At 35.4% G+C, this 20,230-nt stretch overlaps 1 protein-coding gene across 3 annotated transcripts in view; it reads right to left on the reverse strand.

Moving 5' to 3' along the window:
* Window positions 1-17,257: 17,257 nt before the first annotated feature.
* Window positions 17,258-20,230, reverse strand: part of mgmt (O-6-methylguanine-DNA methyltransferase) — an 86,639-nt gene continuing 83,666 nt past the window's right edge. For 2 of the 3 annotated variants that reach the window (XM_088635074.1, XM_088635071.1), the window contains 2 exons: window positions 17,511-19,144; window positions 17,258-17,347 (listed from right to left, as the gene is read on the reverse strand). In XM_088635074.1, the coding sequence (XP_088491200.1) occupies window positions 19,028-19,144 (117 nt within the window). In that variant the 3' untranslated portion in view covers window positions 17,258-17,347; window positions 17,511-19,027. Of the gene's footprint in view, window positions 17,382-17,510; window positions 19,145-20,230 lie in introns of all 3 variants that reach the window. The other variant, XM_088635072.1, reaches the window with a different exon arrangement.

Below are 20,230 nucleotides of genomic sequence, written 5' to 3' on the forward strand. Positions count from 1 at the left end.
AAAATAAGTTTATAGACTTCCTTAGAGGTACAGTATGTCAGGTGGTGATGGTAGATCAGTTGATGGTAGGTACAATGGGAAACAACCTGTTTGCTGGCTTCCAAGACCAGTTAACTACTTAATCACCAAAAGGATTAATGCCACTGCCATAATTCCCATCACCCTTAGGGCCATTACAGTAACATTCAAACTGAACTATGGCTGATTATGATAATAATATACAATTTAACCTGTGGACAAGTCTCTCTTCTCGGCATATAGGAACACCATTACAATGGGGTTTAGGTCTGGACTTTGACCACAAAAATGTGAAATTTCTTCTCTCTGCACTTCTGTTGTGGATATGCCTGTATGTTAACCATCATTGCCTTGTTGCATGACCCACTTTTGGCTTAACTTCAGCAGGAGAAAATAAGCCTGACATTCTCCCCCCCAATCAATTATAGTAATCCAAACATGATACTCCCACCACCATACTTGACAGTTGGGATGGGGTTCTTCTGTTGGAAGGCAGTGTGTGATTTTCGACAAATATATAGATACTATAAATTGCTGAGGAATTCTCAAGTTTGCCAAAGTGCACCTCGGTTAGCTACAAAAGTCCTAGAAGAATATTCACTTGATTGATACTGTAGGTCAAAAGTCTATCTTTTTGGATACTATGAGAAACAATATTCCAATGTGGTTTACATAAAAGACCCACTTTGTCCACAAATTGAAGTGGAAAACTACTAATATAATATGAAATACCTTTACTAACATCTCATTCATTGTGACCTCCAGCGCAGACACAGCCAAACTATTTATATGGGAAAAACATACAGTACACGTCCAATAAAGAAAACAAGTGACAACAATAAAGTACCAATCTGTTCATGTAACTCGATAGACAGTTGTAAGAATAAGCCTTTTGCCTTATTTATTTAGGCAAAATCTGATCTTTCATCTAATCTTTTCAGGAAGTGCCTATAGCCACTGAGAAGACGAGCAAATGTTTACATCAGTAAATTGCTGATAACTGCCTATTTTTCTAAACTATCAAGTCATAGATTTGACATTATTATTGGGATCCCGATAGTATTTAAATACTTTAAATGATTATATTTAAAGGTTTATATGAAGCCTTTATGTATTTTTCCAGTATGTTGTTTGGCTGCTGCTATTGGTGTAGTACTGGTTCCACATATAGAAAACAGTTTGGAACAAATGCAACAACAGAGAAGCCCGAGCTTTAAGAAGCTTTGAGAAGCTAGAGTTAGCACATTCACACTTCCTCGCAATCTTCATCACAAAAGCACCTGTTCAAAATTTAGAATATTTTCTTAACATTGTCTTTTATAGCAATTTCCATGAATATGTTTTGTATTGTGTAGTGTCAGAATTCAGAGAGATATCATTTAAAGAGGTGGTCATTGTGTACTTGTCTTCCCTTTAATTTTATTATTGGAATATCTAACTATTCCCTGAACTTCTTTCATTGCAGCTACTCTTGACTGAATGCAATATTTTGCATGTCATCTGTTGTATTTTAGGATTGCTTATCCTCCTTTTTTTGTCAGGATCCACCCCTACACAGACAGACATCATGCAGTGTCAACAAAAACGCTACAATGACATTTCTCTCTCAATTGCGTGTAGGCTTTTCAGCACCAATATAAAATACGAATTGTCCTCGAGCAAGATTCATTGTACTGAGGTCAGCTGGAACTTATTGTCCAAGGTCCTATAAAGGAGACTAAGCTGACATCTGTAACACATACCCTTAAATAATCCAGAACACAACATACACTAAAGTATTAAGTATTGCCCCCAAATAAGTTGTGAAATGGAAACATAACAAAGGCATCATCATGGATCCCACAGACAGCGCATTTACTCAATCTTGACGAGATTCTACGTGTGTGTCAGAGCTAGAGACAGGTCTTTTAGAGTGGTTATTAATCTTTACAGCAATGTATTAGGCATTTGGTTAAAATAAAAAAAGAGCAAGGAAAGTCAGAAATAGTCAAGAAAACAGAGTACAAAATGAAGGAATCAAAACAGAAGCTTTTCTTGCTTGGGATATAATAAGAAAAGACAAGCTGGACAAGCATGTCTTTAGTCAGTGACAAAACATGCACATTTTTATAAGGCTCAATGTTCTCAATATCTGTGTAGATTCTAAATATCAATACTATATTAATTAACTGCTGATTATACTAATTGGTTTGCTGTAATACAGTATGCAGGCAGTTATTTTTAGTGGTATTATGACATGTGTTACAAAGGTTAACTGCCTATCAGAAATAACCAGTACTGGCTTTGTAAAATACCATAAAAGTGAAAATCTGCAATGGTATCCTCATTAAGAGGATATAAATATATATATATATATTATATTATATTAAGACATAAATATATAAATTTTACTTTTTTTGTGGCTTTTTTAAAAATGTAACTATTTAAAAAATGTAACTACACACCACTCACAAAATCTCATGAATTCAGAAAAAGATCATCCAAGAAAAACATTTCTGTTAATTATTTTCTATTATTTATCTATGTTTTATGTTTTTATTATGTATCTCCTATTTTCTTTTTCTATTATTGATCTATCATGATTTCAATAAATTGCTTGAAATCATGTCACACTGATGTTTTTACTTCTGATATGAAAAAAAATTTCAGATAGATTAACAGATATTGAGGTACAATACTGTTAACGTTTCATGTGCCCATGACAAAATAAACAACCTCCCAGCTTGAGCACCCTGTAGTCTGTGTGATAAATATGTATACAAATCAGTATACATTGCCTTGCACAAGCATTCACTCTGGACACTTCCTATACTGTCCCATTTTGTGAAATTTCAAAATATGAAATTAACATTATATTCACATTTTTTAAACTTAATATTTTAATATTTTAATCAAAACCTCTAATCAGAAGTTGTAACTAAAGACCTCTAAAGGTAAAATAAGTTACAATAAATATCAGATTCCTGGACTGGATAATTATTCTGCTGAAAGGTGAATTTTTGCACAAGTTGTAAGTCTTCAGCAGACTGAAAAAAAGTTTTCCTTTTGTATTTGCCTTTAGTTTGCTTTGTCCATTTGTCCTTCAGTGTTACAAGTTTCCAGTCCCTGCTGAGGAGTAGCATCTCTATAGCATAATTTGGAGATGTGCTTTGTTGGATCAGCACCAAATACCACAGTTAGCATTTAGACAAAAAAATCAAATTTGGTCTCCTCTGACTACAATATCTTTTGCCACATTTTTGCAGGATCACTCAGGTGCTTTGTTGCAAACTGTATATAGGCTTTGAGTAAACATGGCTTGTTTTAGTAAAGACTTCCTTCTTGCCACCCTGCTATACAGGATAGTTGTGTGAAGTGTTCTGGATATTGTTGACTAATTATGACAGATCCCTCTTGGATGTTAGCTGAGTGTGGGGAATCTGTACACATTAACCCTGATTTAACCGTTATCAAGGCAGTGACTAGACTAGAGTTGTTGTTCATACCACCTTTTTTACCCATTAACCTGAGTTTTATCCAGCACTTTACACCCTGTTTCTATCTTGTTCTGGCACGTTGTGAATGAGTAGAAGTGGAATAAGACCTGCACTTGGTCATTTCCATTTTTTACTGGTCTGCTCTTACCGTCTTTTTTTTTTTACCAGTGGGCTGACATGGAAATGACAGAGGCTGCTACTCCATAAGAACGTTTGCTACTCTCAATACCCATATAACCTGAAGCCTGAACCCTAAACCTCTAACCCAGAGCTTTCCGTTACCTATTAAATGTCTCAGCTTGAGACTGAGTTTCCCCTGAAACTCCAACCACATGTTTCACTCAAATCCGAGCAGACAACGAACAGACGTCAAACCTGAGCTAAAACCATGCTAACACAACTCTGTTCACTCTCACCTTTGGAACAGGCTCTCTGTAGCATTTACCAGTCCTCTCCGGGTTTGCTGCTGGAAACTGCCCCCTTCTGGGGTTTTGATCATTCACTCCATTGGCATCTCACCGTGAGAACCGACTTCTCTCTGTATCCCTGACAGTGAGGATCTGACTCCCCTGAGTCAATTATCGAGAGTCTCCCCATGAGATTCTGGTACTCGCTGCCAAACTTAGTAGTGAGGGTCTAGCTCCCCTGAATCAACAAGTACCATTCACTCGCTGAACGTCTATACAGTATATGCTCACGCATATTTGCTTATACATTCTCCCCCTGCATTCTGTATGCCACCTCCGGTGTTTAACCCACTCTTGACACTCCAAATTCAGCTTCTCTTGTACACTGATTTACATATTCTCCCATCTCAGTCACTGAACCCCATAACATTTTCAAAGTTGTCATTGGCTTCACAGTCGTTACTCTCACCATTCTTCCTTGCCCTGCTGTTCAGTTTGAAGGAAAAGCATTATCTAAGCAGTGTCTGGGTGGAAAAAGCACCTTCCATTTCTCAGTAGACTTGACTCACAGGGATATTCACAGGGTTTGTTTTTTTGTACCCATCTCCTGATCTTTTCAATGACTTTATTCCAAACTTGCTTTGATGTCACATCCACAAAGTAGGATATTAAAAACCTTATTATAAAAACTGAAGTTTTATTTCATGTGTAAAATGATTGTTATAGAAAGAGTTTTTTAAGCAAACATTTGTAGATTCCAAATTTGAATTTGAAACTGGTGTGTTTCAGAAAAAAAACCCAGTAGATTTTGCTTCATACTAGTTATTCCAGATAAGATAAACCCCATTGCAGAAGTTACAGCAATTTATACAAATAATTTTCATATTTTGTATAATGTAGTTTTGGTATCAGCCATCTTGCTGGGTTTAGAAGTTTACAAAAGACCTAGTTAAACAAACAAAAGTTATTTCCCAAAATATTTTAATTGATGCAGTGGACTATAAATATATTATAAGATTACTTCTCCCCCCCCAAAAAAAATAATTGAAAATGTAATGTTTGTCTTTAACTTTGCAGGCATGTACGAGTGGGATGTGGAAGACCAATTCTATTGTTGTTTTATAGTTTATCTTTGTTTGCTATTAATAAAATAATAACCACAGTTTATCTTTAGAACTTTAGAACCTGATTTATTTTGTGCCTTACTGTCACATTATGTACATACTTTACCCTCTTACAATGTAACTTCAAAACACACTTTGAGATAGTGTTCAACATGGCAAGGCTTTATGCAAAACTTTACTGTTGACAAATTCTCAGTAAATCTTTTTCATCGCACTCTCTTCCCTACTTTCTCCCTCTCTATAAAGGACAGAATATTTATAAAACTCTGTGTCAATGAGTTTGAACGATTTTAATGTACATGATTCTGTTCCTGTAGTAATTAATTAATTATAACCTTATAATTTCAAATTTTAATACATAATTTAGCCTCTTGTAAAATTTGAAGTTGGAGGAATACTTTGACTTCTGCAACTCTGTCAACTACATGGATGTAAGCAACTCAAGTTGATGCTCTAATAGGTCCATGTTGGTTGGGTAAGCCGATGAAAGCTTCACTCTCTGGTAGTGACTGTGACAGGAACGTGTGATAATGAAAATTAAGGTGCCTACAACTTTGTGAAACCTTCAAGACGTGGGTCCTAATGATACTGATCTTTATGGTTTGACAGGCTGATTCCACACTGATTTGATACATTGTAATTCCAGCAGATATTTCACTCCATTTTATACCTCTAATGAATACCTTATGCATCAACTTATGGTCTATCTGCAAGAAAATTTTAATCTTCACGTTTGAATGATGGCTTTTCATTCCATTAATGTGTAATAGTTTGCAGATGGTTAACAATACATCACTGAGGGATAATAACATACTGCTGAATAAAGTAACCTAAAATACAATATTTTTTTCCTGCAGGCTCCCCAAAAAAGAGAGAGCTACCTGTAACTTAGAACTTCTGAGTCACTGAAACAGTTGAGGTAAAATCATAAAAACCATGAATGTCTAAGGTTTAAAATGACGCACCCTTAACTGTCCAACAACGCACACTCAAAAATATTTGACATTCGACAACTGCTTTTCAGTTTTTTTTTTAATGTATAAAAACAGAATCATACTAACTTCATAATATTCTGTTCTGGGGGTCTTGGAAATGTATGACCAAAACATAAAAAAGACTTTCTCATGTTCCTGTGCTCAAGCTCTATGAATGTAACCATGCCATTTCAGTTTCAAAGCAACGCTTATGTCAGGTTATTAAAATACAATCCCCATTTCCATATCCACCGTTGGTTTTGACTAACTACTTAGCATTCCACTGTGCAAAGTGTTTCAGAAACTCTGAACAGCAGTAAAAGTTGAATGAATTTTTGACCCATTATTAAATAGCTGGAGCACTTTCCAAGTTCCAGAGACTGCCAAGCTTCCCCCACCTAATATTTCCACTTTAATTGTGCCACTTGAGAAATTTACGTGCCTCAAAATATGGCATGAATCTTACGCTTATTGCAGTATCATTAGCAGCAACATTTAAGCAACATCTGTGTGCTATAGAACTAATTGAAGTAGCAGAAGTGGCAGCTGTAAATCCACAGGAAGATGGCAGTTTTCACCCAGCACTGCTGAGCTAGCTAGTAACTGTCAGCCTGTTCTTGCAATCTGCTCTGAGGACTACAGTACAGACACACAATGTCCAAAAAATACAGAGAGGGGGCTAATGATCCTATTAACCACTTTGCTATATCAATTTGGCTGTTTTTCAGGTTCCATGGTTGAATTTCATTATATTTTTCACATTGTGGGTCAAGGCCTCAGAAGGAGCAATGGGGATGCTTGAAAAAAGCTATGTAGAAGGAGCAATGGGGATGCTAAAAAAAAAGCTGCTTGCTTCTACTCTATATAATGCTATGCTGTCATCCATAACCAGTCAATCCTATAGAAAATGGTTGTGCAGCTCAGTCTTCCTCTTTGCAGCATTTGTCTCACTGCACTGTGAAAAGTATACTTATCATTGCTCTTTGTGAGAGACCATGCAAGCCAAATCTAACCCCCCCCCCCCCCCCCAAAACTGGATCTACAACAAAAGTACCTAATTGGTACTGTTTTATTCTTGTTAGTTTAAATTCTAATATGCTGGCATCATTAGCAGCTTTGCTTAATTTTTTTAACATCTTATTTGACACCAATATTTATTAGAAATGTAAAACTATGAACAAAATATGTTTTTCATTGCAAGCAAAAATTCTAAATGCTAAATAGAGTTCCTTTGTTAATTCTAATGTTGCTAGATCAAGTTGGTCCATTTAAAAGGACCTCCTTTAATTGTTTAACTGGTACATTCAGAGAAAACACAAGGACAAAGAAAAGGGAAAATGAAAAGAAAATCTCTTTAAATTCACGACAATTGGTGTGTTTGTCAACTACCCAACTTCATTAGGAAACTGGCACGTCCCCCTAGTTACCTCAAAGAACACATCAAGGCCTCAGTGTTTATTGTTGCCAGAAGTGGAAGCTGAAACTGATAAGAAAAGAGGTTTTAAATCTGCTGCATTACACACTTTGGGTGGCATGGATCCTTAAAGTATTGAAAATCAATAGTCACATGACAGCTAGCAGGTCAGAGGTCACTTGAATTAAGCTTCTTAAGCACTACCACTGCAGTGTCTTGCTTTTCTCTTGATGCTCTGTGCACTGTATATCTTTCAACCCTTAAGAGACTGATAGATACATATCAGACACACTTTAAAATAATGGGTCCAAATTCATGCACTTCAAATGAAAAGCGGTGAGGCTGACCTCTGGATAGTTTCTTCTGCAGTCACATACATCAGTGTTTAAGCTTATTCACATGTTTTGTTATAGTGTCTACAGTCTTTGCACTCCAAATGTTCTTAAGGATGTCCAGTGTTGTGCTAATACATTGCTTCAGTAACAGTGAGAATTCAGTGAAATATGTTAAAAATATCAACACTTAATTTGTGATGTACAGGCTCTACCAGTTCAGAATACAAGTAAAATACCCATGAAGATGTAAAGCATGTGTCACAGTCTTAAATCTGAAATTAGTGTGTTAAGTACCTAGACAGGATAAATTAATGTTAAATTTAGAACAGTTATCACGGACAAACAAGCATACATAGATCTTTTTAAAAATCTATGCTATACTTAATGAATTAATGAATCACCCTGGCCCTCTAGAATATTAGTTTATGGCTATGTAAATCAGCACAAACATGTCTCACAACACAATACTATATTTGAGAAATGCAGAAATTCAACACTACCTGGTTCTGTCATTCCATGAAAAAAAAACAGATCATAACTTTTTTATTGCATTTACTTCCCAGAATATAACCTGTAAAACTTGGCAAGTGTAGTCTGTTTAAAACAAAGCAAGGAGAAATAGGAAGTTATAAAATAAAATCTAAATAACAGCAGCTCAAAACAGCTGTGGAAATACTGTATGGCTCAATTAAGGACAGATTTGCAATATTTGCCTGACTGCTGGAAAAAAAATGTTCTTAAATAATTAGCAGCCACTAAAATTTAGAAATATGTGGGTTGGAATTAAAAATAAAAATAGTGTAGAATGAAGATGCCACTTTGGCTTGCAGAAATCTGGATTTATTAATGCTTATCTCATAATTTTGCTTCAGGCTATCAGTTAATTTCTTCTGAGCGAAAGAAACTCTAACATTTCTGACGCTGAAATAAACACTACTTTAAGACTACTTAAAGAGATGTTCAAAACGTCTGGATATAAAATACACAATAATTAACTGGAATTATTAACAAGTAATGTGACTTGTTTAAACCTTTTTCCAAGTAAGAGATGCTATGAATCTGACACTACTTTAGCACCTATAGAAATCTTTTTAGCTCATGTATTTACAGTTTACAATTAAGTGTAATTATTTTTAATCTCAATAATAATAATTGCTTACACTTATATAGCGCTTTTCTGGACACTCTACTCAAAGCGCTTTACAGGTAATGGGGACTCCCGTCCACCACTACCAATGTGCAGCATCCACCTGGATGATGCGACGGCAGCCATAGTGCGCCAGAATGCTCACCACACATCAGCTATCAGTGGGGAGGAGAGCATAGTAATGAAGCCAATTCACAAATGGGGATTATTAGGAGGCCATGATTGGTAAGGGCCAATGGGAAATTTGGCCAGGATGCCGGGGTTACACCCCTACTCTTTTCGAGAAATGCCCTGGGATTTTTAATGACCACAGAGAGTCAGGACCTCGGTTTTATGTCTCACCCGAAGTACAAGCGCCTGTTTACAGTATAGTGTCCCGTCACTATAGTGGGGCATTAGGACCCACATGGACCGCAGGGTGAGCGCCCCCTGCTGGCCCCACTTACACCTCCAGCAGCAACCTAAGTTTTTCCCAGGAGGTCTATCATCCAGGTACTGACCAGGCTCACACCTGCTTAGCTTCAGTGGGCTGCCAGTTGTGAGTTGCAGGGTGATATGGCTCTTAATCTTAAGATGTTTTGATTGACTTTTCTTCAATTAAATAGTGCATTATCTATCATATTTAAAAGTGGCTGGATAGTTGTTCGCAGTGCTGATCATAATGAATTTTTATTATTTAACATTAAAGGTACTATTTCTGTGTCACACAGTAATGTTTTAAAATCCTATTTGCCTAGTGGGAGTTAGGGAAGCGAAAGGTTTCAATTGTTTCCAATTGTTAAAAAGATTAATTCTTAAATAATAATAAAATACTTTTGTACCCATTTTAATTCACTACAGGATATACATGTTATGATTTACTAGTCTTGAGAAGTCACTATTGTGCTGTTTTAAAAATAGTTAATATAATATGATTTTTTCTTTTAATCGAAAAATGTTTATTAGGCTAACTGACTTTTTCCCCAAATAATTAAAAGTTTTCATGTGTGCCTTAAACATAATTCCATAAAAATAATATTCAAATCCAATACTTTTGCTTTATAGAACAAAGTGCACTGTGACCACAAAACAAGGTTGTATAAGCAGATTTATTTTGAATAAGGAGCTTCTAATATTTTTTATAATAATACAGATTCTCAGGGGTAACCTATCAACTGTTCAGAAGGTGAATTAAGGCTTAGCAATATTAAAGCTTAACTTGGTTAATGCTGTGACACACAATGCAGTTTTATGAGCCCTTAGCAGTCAACAGTAAATTATGTGTTACTGAGTCTTGTAGAGAAAACTGAAAATTAAAAATTGGTTATTAATTACATCCATTTAATGTGATGTTTACCAAACTTATGTATTTTATTTTGTGTTATGTATGTTCATAGATTGCTGAAAAATATGTCTAATATATAATATATAATTAGACTTATTATAGCAGACATTTTTGTTTGTATTTTTGTATATAGTTATTAATTATATTATTTTAAGCAGTAAGAAAGGTCACAAAACCCATAACCTTCCAAGAGTAGTCAAAAGCACTGTGGGTCACAATTCCATAGAAAAAAGACATGAAAGCAATACCTAATAAACATAATTCATGTTTATACTAATTCTGATTTACTGTATATCCCTTCTTGTTTAATATGTTTTGCATGGCTCCTGCTGACAGTATCAATAAACATTTGGGATAAATCCTATGCAGAAAGCAATACTATCATCAAAAATCTTGAAAATACAAAAAACAATCACAATACTAGTACAAGTACATCAAATCACAGAACAATTAAAATGTAAATGTCATGACTACCTATTTCAAATCCTTTAAATCCTGATGTACTTAAACTAAGTCGAAGATCGAAGATAATAAAAAAATATACTTTATTCTATTTGCATATTTAAGTTTAAACAATATTTACAAAAATATACTGTAAGTACACAGAGGATAGCTTCTGTTGTTTTTTGTCTTCCCAGAAGCATTAACTTTACATCACACCAGGTTACAAAGATTACATGTCTGCTGCATCACCAAGACCTTTAGCTAATTAAAACCAAACCCTTTTCTAATATTCTCTGTCCACACTGAAAGTAATAGAAAAATCTGAAAATATTGTCAGGCTTTTTAATCATATTATTCTAAATAGAGAAGGGCTAAGTATGAGGATATACTGTATACAATACCCACTGATTTAATTGTACATGTTTGTACATTGTAATTTTGTCACAGTGTTGTTTTAAATGAACAAGAATTACTGAGACACTTTAAAGGACTGTCAGCCTTATCCTTTCATCAATCAAATCTGATGTCATTGCAATATACCCATTTCAATTTTCACCTTACTGCACGTCTACAAGTTCTTATTTTCTTATCCAATCTCCCACTATAATGTATAGATCTTTGTCTAGGCAGACCTGTGGGTGATGGAGCCCAGACATTCTCCATCTGTCTGCAGCTGGTGCCACTGGGTCCAGAATGCGGTGGACTACTGCCCTCAGTCAGTTAAAACAAAGCTGTACCTGCAGTTTCTCCAATCTCTGGCCCCAGCTTCAGCAAATGGCCTTAAACCGCCACCTACACATAACTTCACACAGACCAGAAGCTGTTTTGGATCAAACTTTTAAAACAGTGTTTGGTTTAAAAACAAATGCCTTGAGAAAAATAAAATAAAATCAACATATTTTAAAGCTAAATTTAAAATGAATGTGTACAAATATATGTATATACTGCTTTACCATAATATTAAAGGATAGTATGATACATAGAACTGACCCATCTAGTCCAAAGTAGTGTGAAATTTATAGCATATGTATACGACTTCAAAGTAGTGTCAGACAAGGCCTTTTCCTTAGTGTGTTGTGCTTTGACTGATGCAGAATTCACAAGAAATGCAGATCACTGACAGCAACAGCAGACCTGGCTAATGTGTCAATTCAAACAGCCTCAACAAGTTAACAGGCAGGGCTTACAAAAAAAAAGAAACACCAGTAAGAAGCACAATTCAGGCTGTACAAAACTACTGAACTTCTACATCTCATGCATAGTTGAATTCTCTTGTTGGTTGAGTAGTTCTATACCTCCACAAACATTGATGCCATGAGTTGCTGCTGCCAAAATCACTGCTGGAGGTGGAATGACTTTCTATCAGGGGTACACACATGTACACACATACAGAGACTGGCAGTCATAATTGTAGAAATCTTGAATACTTCTGCCTTTGAAAGGAACGTCTTTTTTGATGTCTAACTTTTGTTATTCCTTAGTTTAGTATTTGAAACAATATTTTTTTCTCAGTCACAAAACTAAACACAACTTTAGAACCTGAACTAATTTGGACAACAGAAACATGTACAAATGTTCAAGAACTGACCCCCTAATCAGTTGGAAAGGGATGGAAAGGAATGTAGAGCAATTGACCTAATATGACTTCAAAAGAGGAGATAAAACATAATGAACATGTATCAATAATTATCCTTTTCAAACAAGGGTATTCTGTGAGGGAAATTGCAAAAAAATGTTGATGTTTCACATAAAGGAATGCAGAAAACTGGTAGAAATGCAGACAAAACTAGCAAATACACAAACAAAAAATAAGACAAGCTCCATTGTTTAAAAGGCTGAGCGTAATTGTTTCCAAATGAGCAGTCATCATGCTGTTAATTTCAATTACAAATCAAATCTCATCATATCAAAAGACTGAATAAGGAGTTGCCTTTGAAAAGCTTCTATGAGAGGAGAGTTACAGCTCTTTTACAGTTATTTTGTCAACATAAGGAAAGGATCAAAAATGGTTATTAAACCATTAAAACATCAATATGGAAGAAAAAAGAAAACCACATAAGAGATTGTTAGTACATTTTTAAAGCTTATGGTAAAGCAGTGACAAAGCAATGTTAAGGATTAGGGTTACTTGCTAGATATACAGTAGTTAGATGAAGAAGGTAAACTGCTGTGAGAGAAGACAATTAAAATAGTGGTTATGTGCATACAGTAAAATGTGAAGGCCAAATTTGAATGTTGAGGAGGGCTGATTTGCTCACACACAAACTGAACAACACAAGTTACTATACATTGGAGGGTAACATTATTAATCCATTCTTTAGTGACATCTAATACTCTGAGAAGGGTGATTTGTGGTTTGAAGGGTTTGGTTTTGAACATAATAATGACCCCAAACACAGAGGCAGATCAAAACCTAAATTACATAAATAATTTGAAATCAATGTATTGGCCTCTCCAGCTGACTAAGCTGAACCACATTTAAATGTTTAAGGAGATGTTTGATACAAGAGCCAAAAAGAATGCGGCTAACAAAACTATGCTCTTGGAGATGATTAGGACTGATGGCTGTTATACACTGTTATAGCTGTAGCATAATTCCTAGAGTACGTGTAGTTGTGATTGCTGACTATTGAGAATATTTTGAAAGGACATCTGCAGTAAAATGTTAGCAAAACTATCTCCTGTTGCATTTTCATCTGAGGTTAAAAAATTTGTAAAGCTTCATATTGATTATTGCTTTCTCAGATGTCCCCCCACTGTATGTGTGCATGCAGTTATATCACAATAGCTGAGAAACAAATGATACAATTAAAATAAAAGATGCCCTTGTATCTAAAAACAGTACTTTTTTTTTCTGCCGCTGGCATGAAATAAAGCAGCTTCCACTAGTCAGAATAGACACCAGAGGAGCCTGTTAGCGGGATAGCTAGTTGTTATAACCTGCTATCATATGAAACATTTATTCCTGTAACTGAAATCCCGGAGAAGAGACTTGAAAAAATAGTCAGTGGTCCTGCACATGGCTTTTAAGACAGTGATCACGTTTCACAAAAGCTGGCAAACATTTCAAGCATTTCTCAGCCGTGTTTTTTATGTAAATATTATTTTATGTCTTAATAACAGTACAATGGCTGATGGGAGTTTTTGATGTTAAACAGTGTTGAAGGCTGCATATTCAAGTTATTGGTGACATTAGGATTATATAATTTCTTCAGAAAAACAAAATGGATCTGGATTGAATGATTTGCAGAATTGCATAGTTTCTGATCATAACTGTGATCTGAAGAGTGTTCTGATTCTGTTATAGTAGCCAAACTGTTTTTTATAATTATTGCATTAAGTGGTCATGAGTGTAAAAGGTGAATAAAACATTTTTTGGTCATACATATTAAAAGCATAATCATAAAATCAGCACTCAGAGGTCATCTCAGGTAACAAATGGTTTAAAAATTAACAAGAAATATCCATAACCACTTTTATTAAATTTAAACAGAAAACAAATGTTTATATAATGCAAAATTGTAGTGCAGAATAGATAAATGTGTGTGTTTGCTTAGCGGGTTACATTTGTTATCTACAGTAGATTTAAGATGTAAAGTTGAGCTTCGGATGAGAAAAGAAATAAAACCTGGGATTGTTGAAAAGATGTGATATAAGAAATGGTACCCACAGCTTGCCAATACAGAGACTAACAAAAACCAGGGGGATGCAGAATTTGAGCTCTGACTTCTGCTGGAGCTTTGCTCTCTGTGAGATCCAAATCTGGTAGTTTTTATAACAATCTTGCAGGAATTATGATTGCTATAAATCTTGTCCAGCTCTCTACAATTTGTCAATACAATTCTTATAGGGTTTTTTTATACCCCTTTTAAATTTCAATAGACCAATTATTTCTCAAATCCCCTGTAAATCAAAAAAGAACTCTAAATATATGTCTGGACACGAAGATTGGAAAAGATGTGTTCCTGGTACTATTACTGTGTGCTTGTAATAGAAATGAATACTTTTTTAAAAAATTCCTGCTTTGGCTCAGAGCATTCCAACTGCTAGGTACAGTATATGGAAATAGTTCAGTACAAATGAAGGCTGTTTTTTTTAATAATACAATAAAATCACAATCACATAAATATTGAAATGCTAGTGTTCAAATGTCACAAGACTCTTTGCTGGAACTCGTAGAACTGAGAAAGTTCTAAAAACAAGTAAACTATATCGAGTTACAGGATTTCTTGCCAAGTGTGCATGGCTCTTTAAAAGCCGAGTCAGCAGTCAGTAGTTTAGAATTAATAATTCATATCTTTGTATGGGGTCTACAACAGCTATAACTTGAAGAAATATTCCAAATGAAAAACATAAAGAAATTCATGGATGTGGATTTTGCAGTATTTTCAAAGTAGCTACATCTATAATCAGAAATATATTATTTATTACAGGACATGACCAGTTATATTTTATTCAGCAGAAAAATAGAATTCATGCAGGTTACTGGAGTTAGTGTTGTGTAAGGAACACACGTGCCCTCTTTTCCTTTGAATTTAAAAGGAACAGTCCAAGGACCAGCATTACCACTAGATATAAGGAAATATTTCCTCTCCAAGATACAAATAAAACGCTAAAAAAAGGAAAATCAAAACACAATACTGAGGCATATAAAACAAAACAGTGACCCACAAATACTTTTCAAAGAGACAAAGGCCTTTTCTGTCTTTTCTTTTCCCTTCTCTTTCTTATTTCCAAATCCAGTTATTTCCATGGTCAAGGGCATCCATTTCATTATAAAGGTAGTCCCGCCAAAATAAATATTATTTTTGAATCTTTCATTATCTTTCTCTCTGGAAATGGGCTAAAACAGCATGTGTTGGTATTAGATGCTGCAGAGCCAGCTGTCGTGCCTGGCTGCACCGTGCCTCAATGTCAGCAGTTCAAAGCGAGTGAGGCTGAAGGGGAGGAAATCTGATAGGTCAGTGGAACCCACTTTGGAGCCTAAAGGACATGGCTATCTTTGTAAATCATATTCTTCTCGCATTTTGAGCATAACACTGTATCTGCTTCTGCATGGCTGTGGTTTATAAAGTCATTCTGGGTGGGGGGCAAGGGGCTGACAATATTCGCGGTTCTGTCAAAGGCAGCACCACTATCATTGGTGATAGCGGTTTAAAGTAGAAACTGATCACACTTTGCTAAATGCAATTACAGCTTTATACAGAAGTTATGTTAAATCTTTGAAACCTCACAGCACACTAACGCATTTATATGTGTTAGATATAGGAGGAAAGGGGGAGTTAATAAATGTTTGCATCGAATTCTACAAAAGACAGTCACGCTTCTTAAGGATTTCCTATTATTGGCGTGTGTGAGCAGGGGAGTTTATCTGTGTCTGTGATGATTTATGAAGTCAGTTTCCATATCACTGAGTTTAACAACACATAAGGAGGTGAATTGCTCAACTTGGGCAATAGGCAATCAACTCTTCAGTATTTTTGCAAAAAAAAAAGTACAATGACAATTCACATACATACAGTACACAATGTACAACAATTCAATACTATTCTTTCATTCTGTCTGGTCTACAACAACTAATTTGTCTCTGGAGCATTTTCCTGAAGTCACATTTAAACAAAAACAAGTGTAGTCATTAAAAGAAAGATGATCTGATTTTATTTTAATGCTTAAATACATATTTTAAATGTATTTGGCAAGCACATACTTTGAATTTTAATAGTAATTGAATATTTAAAGTGCTGCTTTTTACATATTCTAGTAAAAACATTTTATGCAAAAAGAAAAAAAAAATAACCAAGTAACGGCTTCAGATTAAATAAAGATGATGCTCCTTTAAAAAAAAAAATCTATAATCTCTTCACCTTGCATCACAATAACGTAACTATTTTTTCACTGGGGGTCACGATTCCCAAATAGTGGCAGAATACAAAAGCAAAGACTCAAACAGTGAAATCAGCTTTATAAGTGGGAAAGGGGATGCTAGCAGTGCACCTAAGAGGCAATGTGGATTCGCCTCTCTTTTTAAATAGAACCCCTAGAGGTTCTAGTGTCACAGCACCCTTCATTAGTGCTCACTCCAGTCTGCAGCCTGGGCATCATTAGCAATCTCAGAAATCAGTGGGTGAAGAAGGGCCATTCTTCATCTACCTGTCTGGCTGCAGTAACTTATTCTATATACAGTATGTATAAATATATTCACAAGGTTTCAAGGAATTGGGTTGCAGATTACCAGGGAGTATGTCCAAAGACAGCTCCCTTTAAACACACCGCATCCACTGCACACACAAGGATGAATTCCAGCACCTCATGCATTCTGTATAATTATCAGAAAACATTACACATTTTTGTTTAATATTTACTACAAAATGCGTGCATGAAATTTCACTAAACTGCACTGCCCTCTGTTGGAAAACACACAGTACACAAAAAAACTGAACTGACACACTTAGGTAGATGTGGCAGATAGTGCATCAAATTCCTAAAGGCGATCATAAATAACATGTAACATTTGAATGAAATTTTGTTTAAGCCTCTTTATGTTGACTATTTATTCTTCTAACATTGAATTAAAGAGTAATACTTTACAAGGAATGGTGTAAATGTTTCATTTTATTTTAAAGTTATACAGTATATAATTCCTATTAACATCAAAGCAAGTAACTGAACAGACCTTCCAAACACCTTGAAAGACCTTCCAAACACTCTGAAAGAACACCTGACACCTGAAGAAGGCTCCACGGCCGAAACGTTGTGTTCTCTTTCTTCTTTTTTTCAGCATGGAATAAACCTATTACTTGTTCCTTTGCAGCCTACGCATGCTGACGCAGCTACCCAGCTGAACTACTCTGAAAGAACACTGAATTCACCTCTTATAACAGTTTGCACATATGTATTTTCTTATTAATACAACTGTCTTCATGCCTAAAGAACTAAACTAACAAAATGTAAATGGTGAGTAAGCCAGGAAAACAAAAAAGTGTACATTCCTCAACTATAAAGATAGGCTTGAGGTATTCCTGCAAATCACATCTTATAAACTATGTGTACCATAGATTACATTTTACACAGAAAGTCTATTGAAATAAAATAAAAAATGAAGAACTTGGCTGGCAAAAGTGAACATATTTTCTCTAACATCAAACAAGTGCACTTGTTTAAAAAAGCACTCCTGAAAACTAAGGCTCAGTTGAAAGCTATACCACCCCACATACACTTCTGATACATCTGATGTGTTCATACATATTATTTATATACATGATATACATTTTAATACATTTTAAGGACAAATTTTAATTTCCCTACAGCTGCTTTTGATTTTAGTGTTCTCTAAGTAAGACTGTTTATTATGTGAAGTACACAGATGTCTCCACAAATTATGTGGTAACATTATATACTGTTCTGTGGTCTTAAAGAAACAAAACAAATGAACCACTTCTGAAATGAACTTACATAAACAAAAATTAGAATAATTCCCAAGCTTAGGTGCAGAGTCACCATGCGTACAATTGAAAACCAAGCAGATTCTTTACGATATTTTTACAAAATTCTGTAGACATGTTATTCTTTAGCACTCTGAAGTATGAGGGGGAAAAAGGTCGGTCCATGTCATTTCCAACAGCTGAATTGGTAAGAAGTTCCATTAACACATGTTTACGTAAAACATCATTTCACTAGTTATAACTTCAAAGAAAAAAAGTGGAACCTTGGGCACAGTTTTTGGCCAGAGTACAGTTTTACAATCTGGGCAAATAAAAAGCAAGGAAGGAATTAAAGTATGGAAGGGGGGTGGAAGGGGGGCAGTGGGCGGGCGTTGAGGCTGGTGAAGCTTTCCAATTTCATTTTGCTCCCAGTAACGTGCAAAGCTCCAGACTGCAGTCTGTCCTCCCCACAAACCAGATGCTTCCTTAAAGGGGTAGCTCTGTCTAATATTCCCATGCCCCTCCCACCCCCCACCCCAATGACCCCCCCTTTATTCCTTGCTTTCATGGGCATTAAAAATAGAACAAAACGGGGCTGGAGACAGGAACAAAATACACACAACAGGCACAGTCTGCTGTATTCATTCTGCTGTAAAATGTAAAAACAAGAAAGGGCATATAAGTGCTGTCCCTCAGGATATATTGAGCTTTTTTAATATAGTGGTGCCACCACATATTTCACTTCTGATGCTGTATTATGTTTTCATGTCACTCAAATATTTACAGGTTTCCCCATAGCTGAAGCATGTTCGGAAGGTTGTTATATTTCTTGTATGTTTTGTAATATGTTGAGGAGAGTTGCGTCTACAAAGGCAAGAGTTGGTGTTTGTGAAGTGTGGGGGGAGGGGTGGTCATGGCACCAACACGTTGCACAGCTTGTTTCTCAGAGTTTCTCATGTGTCAGTAGCCATTGTTTCAGATGATTTCCTTTTCCTCCCATATAGTTGCCGATTTCTCCATTACAAGAGATCACTCGATGGCAAGGAACAAGAAGAGGAATCTGAAAATAAATCATTACAAGACAAAACAGAAATATTCAATTAAAGTATAATACGTTGGAGGAGATACTTTCTGTTGATTAAACTGATAGCTAAATTAGTAGAATTTTAATGAACAACAGTCCATAAATATTATGCCATGGTAAAAAGGACATTAAGCCTCTTAATTATCTTATTATTCCAATCAAGATAATTGTCTTAATATGGGTCAGTTTTCTATGCCTTGTGTAAAAGATTACAATTATTCCCTGCACAATATACTGTATGAGAAACCAGATTGGTGAGGTATATTGTTTGGAAATCAGCAATACTGTCAAGTAAAAGAGTTGGAGGTATATGAAAAAAAAAAGTATTAAAAGCCCTCTGACCAATGCTAAATATTCAGATACACACACCTTGTGGTTGTCATAAATAAGGTGTTTCTGTGTATAAAAAGGGATTCTCAATCCATGAAGACTTACTTTCATATTAGCATAGATCTGAAAATTCTCCTGGACACCACATACATTTTATCCATATTTGAAGCAAAGAAAGAACATCTTTCTGCATTAATGCTCTTTTTTATTATCTACTGATATTAAATACAGAGGCAATTAAAAATGAATAGGGAAAAACATTAGCATGATTAATATTCAATTTAGGGGCATCTGTATTAAGATCTGATGATCCTTAGATCATTAAAAACAGGAAGCCAATGCAACATTTACTCTGCTTGCTACAGATGACTGCTAAGAAGGTCTATAGGTGATTTTTTAAACACCACTGCTGCTGAGATAACGAACATGAGATGGCAAAGGAACCTTGCTTTGTGACTTGTCTGTTAACTATTAAGATAAAAGGAAATCATTTATATTATGTTTAAAATAAAAACATGGCTACCTTGGCCAAGCAGCTGCAAGCTGGCCACTCCACTCATTGCTGGGAGTAAAGCTTGTCAGCACCTTTGGAAGTTCAAAGAAAACTATCCCTTCTCAGCAGTGCAAGTGATGAAACGTGGCACACAGTTTCAATCAAATTGCTGTTGTGTGACTGGTACAAATGGCAAATGCATACAGCACAGTACCAGTGTAGAATAGCACTAGTGACTG

This window comes from Lepisosteus platostomus, chromosome 6 (assembly GCF_059453375.1).
Source record: "Lepisosteus platostomus isolate fLepPlt1 chromosome 6, fLepPlt1.hap1, whole genome shotgun sequence".
NCBI lineage: Eukaryota > Metazoa > Chordata > Actinopteri > Semionotiformes > Lepisosteidae > Lepisosteus > Lepisosteus platostomus.